Source organism: Pteropus alecto, unplaced genomic scaffold, assembly GCF_000325575.1.
Source record: "Pteropus alecto unplaced genomic scaffold, ASM32557v1 scaffold40, whole genome shotgun sequence".
In the NCBI taxonomy this organism is placed as follows: Eukaryota; Metazoa; Chordata; class Mammalia; order Chiroptera; family Pteropodidae; genus Pteropus; species Pteropus alecto.
The window spans coordinates 15,753,607-15,761,575 of record NW_006431919.1 but is presented as its reverse complement, the minus strand read 5'-3'; the positions used below and the strand labels follow the sequence as shown (position 1 = coordinate 15,761,575).

The window sequence follows — 7,969 nt, the reverse complement described above, 5'->3', positions numbered from 1 at the left end:
GGGGAGGTAGGAGTATGGGAGGGGGAGGTAGGAGTGTGAGAGGGGGAGGTAGGAGTATGGGAGTGGGGAGATAAAGATGAAAGGGAAGAAACACACGCACACACACAAGGGAGGGCCTTGTATAGACCAATGAGGATAATATGTCATAAACTAAGTGTAATTAATTCAACCTCCGCACCTGACATCCAAGGAAGGCAAAAAGAGGAAGAAGAACACCCTGCTAGCACTTAGAGCAGAAGACCCAGGGGAGAAATCGGTCCCTGCCATTGCTTTGGGCAAATCATATTCATTCATTTATTCATCCCTTCAATAGACATCTTTGCATGCCAGGCATTGTGGGCTGGGGTAGGGCTGGGGGAGCAAGAGGAGGGCAAAGATGCAGGGCAGGTGTGGATCATTCTTGTCAGGGCAGGTAAGTCCGCAGAGGATGACAACACAGGTGCTGGAGCAGGCATAAGCTGCTCCCAGAACCACGAGACAGGGGTACGAAGAAGATTAGAGAAGACTTCCTTGGGAGAGTGGGTGACATTTCTGTAGGATTTAGCTAGGCAAACAGTGAAGGTGATGCTTTCTGGCAGTGCCAATAGAGCATGGCAACCCAGAAGTGAGAGGGTGTGGCGCATCTGAGGGACTGAAAGACTCTCCATGGAGAAAGAGGATGGAGAATAAAGGCGGAATTGGCAAGAGGCCAGAATGAAAATGTCAGCTCTGAGAAGCTGGGAGAGTAAGGCTTCCTCTCTGAGCTTCTGTGCTCAAAGCCTGGCAGGGGACACACAGGGGAAAGTATAACAAAGCAATGAGTGCTGGAATATCGCTCTGAACACATAGCAATGAAAACAGAGAAGGATGTCCGTAAACCTGCCTGGAGGGCAGAAGCAAGAGTGAGGGGAAGAGGACTGGAATGGACAGGATTTCAGAAAGAGAAATTATCTGAGCTGAACCGAAAAGGAGTTTAGGACCTTACCTGCATAGAAAGAATAAGAACTGGGAAGGACATTCCAAGCAAAAGAAAATGTAGGAGTGAAGCCCTCCTTACCAGTGTCTAAGCGGACGAGTCCACATATCAGAACCCCAAACCCTTCGTGACTAATACAGTGCCCTGGTAAAACCCTCGGGTTTAATTAACAGACTCAAAAACTTTACTTTTAAAAAGCTGATTCTGTTCATGCTCTGCCTCCGTAATGCAGATACAACCAACACCATCTCTTCAGAATGAGCGTCATCTTTGCCCACTTTGTGATTGCTAAGCAGGGTACAAAATGATGACTCTCCTTTCCATTAGAGGAATGAAACATAAAAATGAAAAGCTTTCTTGAAGTGAGGAAAACCAACTCCCTCCGAGTCTGGTGCAAAATTAAATTTTATGAGTTACTCAGTGGCCAGCAAGGCACAGAACTAAGCCAGTATGAAACCACCCTTCAAAGTAACCAAAGTTGACAACTAAACTTGGTCGGTGAGGGGGAGGAAAGGAGTTAACAGAGGCAGAAGTCGGTCCTTTCATCCTTTACCTGAGCCTGTCCCTTTCATATGCTAAGTGCGACTCAAGCAAGCTGGGTGAGGAAGTTTAACACTATCATTAAAAAAAATCAACACCCAGGCAAAGGTGGACATCTCACCCTGAGTCATATGCCACCCAGGGTTACAATGAATAGGGTAATAACAGGAAAACAGCTTTCTCATGCCAGGCCTGCTATGCTGAGCTGTAATTACCCAAACAATGACAATCTATTGAAGACAAGCATTTTTCCCATCTCCAGAACACACAATGGCCCCCAAAAGGAAGCTTGGCATCCTGCACTATAATTGCTAAATTTCCAGGTGTGGTTCTGGCTCTAGGTGGCGGTTCTGGCAGGTAGATATAATCTATGCTTGGAGTGGAGAGACAGGTTGTTCCATGGTGCCAACAAAGGGCCAGTAAAAAAATGGATGGCTATGCCTTTATCAGCAGAGAGTATTCTAACAACTAGGAGGAAAATCCCGACATTCGCTCTGGGAGCCTTTTTAATTTTTCTTTCAAATTTCCAATTTTGTGAAGTTGGTGCCTATAGAAACCAAACATCCCATGGTCTGGATTTTCAAAGTCAGATCTTTGCATAGACCATGTCCCCCACAACCATATGAAAATAGCTTTATGTGTACAAATGAATGGGTTTGAAGACTTTGCCATTTTGTGGTTTATTGGAAGATGCTAGGATTTATAGACTGGAAAGGGTTCTTCAATTAAGAAGGTAAAGGACTGAAGATGAGCCCAACTGTCTTCTATTTTTATTTCTAGGGAATACTGAAGATGAAAAAAATTAGGTCACATTAGAGTAGTGGTTCTTTAAGTGGCCCAGCAGCATCCACATTACCTGGAACTTCTTAGAAAAACACATGATCAGGCCCCATCCTTCAAACTTAATGATCAGAAACCTGTTTGAACTGCTCCTTCGAAGTCACTTGGATACACGCTCAAGTTTAAGACCTTCTGCCCCTAGAGCTGTATTCCTCCACCCCAGTTGCCTGTTATCATCACCTGGTAAACTTGTCATCGTGATGCCCCCACCAATCCCAGACCAATAAAATCAGAATACCTAGGACTGGAGCCTAGCTAGGTATGGCTGCCTTTAAAAAGCTCCTTGGATGATATAGATGTGCAACCAGAGTTGAGAGCTACTATATATTAGAGCAAGAGAGATTTAGATTAGATACTTGGAACTTTTGATTTTTAGCTCAAAGTAATAGTAGCTGCTGAATGAATTGCCTTCGTCAAAGAACAAGCTTTCGAGAAGAGGAGAGATTTCTATCTTCATGAGCTGGAGAGGTTAGATGTGAAGCTCCAAAAGCATCAGAATCTTGTGTCAAATCCAATGTTAATAATAGTATTTAATAACTCATCCAGCAAAAACAGTTGCTCGCCCTGGGAAAGGGGTAGGCTAGTCCCCACAGTCAAAAGTCATTATAAAAGTGGAGGACTCAGAGGCAGTAAAGAGTGACACCATACCATCCCACCTACCTCAAGTCCAGATGCCACGATTCCTCAAAGGGAACTCAGAGCCTCTCACTCACTTCTCAGCTTCAAAGCCCAAGATACACAAGTACCCAGAGAGTGTGAGGTAGAAGCCCCCTCTCACCAGTGGTCGTTGTCACCCAATGTGCAAACGATGGCAATCTGTCAGGACAGAATTCTAGGGGGCCACTCCCATGGGATGGGGGCGTTGTTGCTTAACAAATTAACTGTGAACTGGGGCCATTCTTCCACTCAAATCAGGAAATTGGCAATTAGCCCATTACAAGCATGTTCCTCAAACTAGGGTCCACTGGCATAATTCCAAAGATCCAGGATTTTTCTCCTATGAAAAGGATCTGAGCATTACTAAAATGTAAGGAACATTGTAAATTCTTTTCAACAGGAAGAGGCAACATTCTTTAGGATGTTTCTGGAGAAATGATATCCCTAGACTGTCAGTGAGAAAAAGACCAGACTCTCCCTCAAATTTTTTTAAAGATCAAATAGCAAGGACTAGAACCAGTTCAATAACTGGCTCGTGAATGTGCTTATGAAAACACCGCTATGATCCTAACATCATCACAAAGTAGATCTTCAGTATCTAAGCTTTTGGGCATTATACTCCTTCTCCCCAAGAAAAAAGATAAGGCTAGAAAAAAAAGAGAGAAGAAAAAGATCAGGCTTCTGTATCCCAATGCCTATGATTATGCAGACTTTGCAGTCTGACCAACCTGGGTTTGAATTTTGACCATGCAATTTATTTGATATTTGGCCTAGAATGTTAAGTTTGTGAATTTCAGGTTTTTATTCTATAAAATGGGAATAATAATCCTTAGCACCTGAGCAGAAAGAAGGCATGGATTGTATTTAGCACAGTGCCTAGTAAACAGCAAATAAAGTAGCAGCTGTGATCGTTAATTACTCACCCTTAAACATCTAGCTGAAGCTTCACTTCTTTTACGAAGGCTTCCTTGACAAAGATGCTTACACACACACACACACACACACACACACACACACACACACGGTCTTTGTACCTCCAGTTCACCTAGTATGCATCTAGATGTTAGTCATTACATTACATTGCAATTGCTTATTTATATGTCTGAAAGATTTTCTTAAGAGATCATGCCTTTATATGCCCAATGTCTGGCACACACTTGGTGCATCATATGTATGAATGAATGAATGAATGAATGAATGAAGCAAGCTACGGCATATACCTAGTAATGAGAGAAGAAGCAGCTTAATTAGGACAATAAGAATAGAAAGAATGAAACAGAAGAAAGACACACACGAAAACTGATAAAAATGATTCACTATGGGATATGAGCAGTCAAGGAATATTGTGCTGCAGAATTTTCTAATATAGTCAATCAAAGATACAATTAATCCAAAAAGCCTTTCTCTGAGGATTTCTGGGATAAGAGAGGAGGAATGCTCACACTAACACTTAGAAAAGACTTATTGGTTGTTTGGTTCTACGCAGTTCTCTGACGCCAGCCCACCTAGGGGCAGAGAGCTCGTGAACATTACTCAAGGATAAGGTGAGATTGCCAAAGGAACATGAGTCAAATCAAGAACACTTACTGCCCTCTCCCAAGTCTTAAGAATTTTGGTCCACATATAACCGTCACCTCTCAGTCTTTACCGTTATCACCGCTCCGCCTCCCTGACTGTCTCCTGCAGATCCTGCCCATTGGAAGCCCTACTACCCTGAAACTTTCCTCGTGGCCCCACTTCTGCATAATCTCTGAATGGTGTTTACCAAATAAACATGTGCGTCACTGCCACAGCTGCTGCCTGCCACCATTGCAGCCCCACCCTATCTCTAGAGTCTAGGCCTGAGCAATCTGCTCACCCAGAATTAGTCTTAACCATTTTCACCATCGCAGGAGATAACCGGAGAAACAAAACCGAAATAAATCAGCTAAGAAAGCAAATGAGAGGGTTTTTTCCTTGGCCATGTAGGCATAGGAAACTCCTCCTCCTGCTCCAGCAAACCAGGCTCTAGTACTGAACGAGTCATCTAAGAAGTCTGCAATATGGCTTACCCACACCATGAGAAGGACTGTCCAACAAGAAATAAGCCGACAAAATGCTACATGCTTAACTCCAGTCCCCAAATCATCTTTCACAGTCATGGGGGTTAGTCACTGGAAAGACAGGCCCCCAGAGGAAGCCATTGACTTTTATCTTTAGACTTCGACTACTATTCATCAGCATCAATATTTCAGAGCTTAATCAGCTCAGCCCTAGTCTGCGTCTAGGACAGCTACATCATCATGAGGACTCACCGCATCCTGACAGCTGAGCACCTCCAAAATGCTGTTGAGTAATTCAACGCAGTATTTCTTCTCCTGAACCTGGTGTTGCATTTCATCCTTCTGCTCCAGCAGCTCCTTCAGTTCCTTGGTGATGACAGGAAGCAGAATGTCCCGGCATTCTGGAATGAAGGGAGTTCAAAGGCATTTGAGCTTCCTCATTTTTTAGTTTCTTTATTATTTTTAGATGCCTTTACGTTAAATAAATAATTCATGAATATATTCTCCATGTAAAAATTTAAATATTAAAGATTAGATTAAGAGTTCCATAGAACATCATTCACAATTCTGATTCCTCCCCCAACCCCTACTACACAGAGGCAACTCGTTATTTTATTCTATACATATAAATACACATATAAAAGTGTAGATATGCCTATAAACATAAAAATGTACCAGTATAAAATATGTAGTATCATTCTGATTCAGCCTTTCATTTAAGCAAAGCATATTATACTGTGATGATAAACCTTCAAAATCTTTTTTACATATTTTACATATGTATGATAAGTATAAAACAACATTTTATTTTTGTTTCTTTTTTTATAAAAGGAACTATATTGTATGTATTGTTCCGTACCTTCATTTTTTTTCACTTACCAATACTTCTTAGAGCACTATCTATGCTGTTACATATAGGGATCAACTTCATTGCATTTACTGGTTTACAGTATTTTCTATTATAGCAGTATTTGTTTATTTAGTCATACCTCTACTGATGGACATATTTCACTGGCATGAATAGTACAAAAGTGAACAACCTTCCACTTGCATCTTTGTGCACAATGGCTTTCATTTTAAATAAATTTTGCTTTCATTTTAAATAAAATCTTGACATTGCTGTCTCAGGATACTTCTGAAAAGTTCTGAAATCCTACACAGCTTTGTTTAGATATTTTTCTTGAAAATGGCAAACGCTGAGATACCAAAAAGAAATCCAAAAATTTTTTCGAGCCATCCCCACCCAGATGTTTTTTGAGCTGAGATGCGAATCATGTCTTCCAGGTTTTCATTTTAATTCAATACAACAAATAGGTACCGAACATCTTTGATGTGGGAGACACTGTATTCCTGAAAGAACAGAGATAAGACATGGTTCTCGCCCATTAGGTGCTTAAAATCTGACAGAAGTGATTAGCAACAAAAACAAAGGGCAATGGCAGAAGACGAATAAGATAAAGGTGTCAAGAAGGAGACGACCTCTCCTGTCCTGTCAGCCTAGCATCAACACCTTCTTCTGACACACCACCGTGGTTCCACTCTGGGGAGCCACTCTGCCATGGGATATAATCCTGGGGATACTCTATAATAAAGCTCGCTGTCCTGCTTTGGACAAAGGCTGGACACCTGACCCTAATTAGGAAAACCCTTGAAATCTGAATTTCGAGGAAACTTTAATAACAGTAATTGCTGACATGGCTAACATACTGAGTGTTTACAATGTGTTAGGCACTCTTTTAAGTGTCTTCCATGAATTACGTCAGTATCTTCCCAGAAAGCTGACACTGTTATCTCTCCATTTCATTGATGAGGAAACAGAGGGACTTGGCCAAGCGTACACAGCTAGTAGTGGTGGATCCAGTCTGACTGCAGAGCCCATGCCCTTAACCACTAGAAGAAGAGTGTAGTCCTTCTCGGATCTTGGCTGTCTACACAGAAGTGCCCTGAGGAAGCCGCCCTGGGGGGCCTGCTGCTTCCTCTTCTGGGGCTATGCTGGGTCTCTCCTCTCTGTCTGGTGCCCCAGATTTTCCTCTGAGTCTATGACCTACTCCCTACCTTCCAAAAAAAAACGTTTTTCCTTAAATGTGCCAGTGTAGGTTTCTGTTGCTCACAACCAAAGAATTCCAACTGGTAGAGTCATAAAACGCCTTGAGGGCTTCAGGAGGGAGAAATGATCTCTGGTTGGAAGGTTCATGGAAGACTTTACAGACTCTGATAGAACCCTGTCCCTTCTTTCAGAGCACCAATCTTAGTTTGTAATTCGATTCTAATTAGTATAATAAATTAGTGTCCATTCATCCAACCAAAGTGTAAGCTCCATGAAAGCTGTACTAAATTTCAAACCAAACACAATACCTGATCTATCTATTAAAAATTTCCTATAATATTCATTCTGGAGTTTGTTTTAAAAGTTATCCTCTAAAGGACGTTAACTTGTAACACTAAAATGTTTTGTTTGTTAGAGGAAATTATATATGTTAGAATGCTTGTTGTAGAAAAACTAAGTGAATTCATTTAAATTTGCAACCTCTTTGTCACTGGGAGATGAATGACCTCACCAATTTCATGAAACTTAACTTTCCAATGCTGCCTTCACCGATGTTGTCATAATTAAACCCAACCAGAAAATAAGAATCGTGCTCTCTCTTATTAAGTTAGATAAGGATTGTAAAGTCTTCTCAAAAAGTTAAGTTTACAAGTAAAACAAAGCAATCCTAACAAAGGAAATTTTAAAAAGCCTATTCTTCTACAGTTCTCTGGACAAAAGGGAGTCATTCAGCGATGTGTCATTGCAGTGAATAGTTTAGCTGGAGGAGAAAAAGGCCCAAAGGCAGAGACCAGCGAAGAGGCCCCTGCAGTGGTCCAGGGGTGACAGTGAGAATAAAAGTGCTGGGTTCTACCCTCTAGATTCCCAGCTTCTGACACAGTCCTGTCT

At 41.7% G+C, this 7,969-nt stretch overlaps 1 protein-coding gene across 1 annotated transcript in view; it reads right to left on the bottom strand.

Moving 5' to 3' along the window:
* The window catches only part of DOCK2 (dedicator of cytokinesis 2), a 367,177-nt gene that overhangs the window by 231,020 nt on the left and 128,188 nt on the right, over positions 1–7,969 (bottom strand). Inside the window, exon 26 of the mRNA XM_006906499.2 lies at positions 5,287–5,435. Coding sequence (XP_006906561.1) covers positions 5,287–5,435 — 149 coding nt within the window. The remainder of the gene's footprint in view (positions 1–5,286; positions 5,436–7,969) is intronic.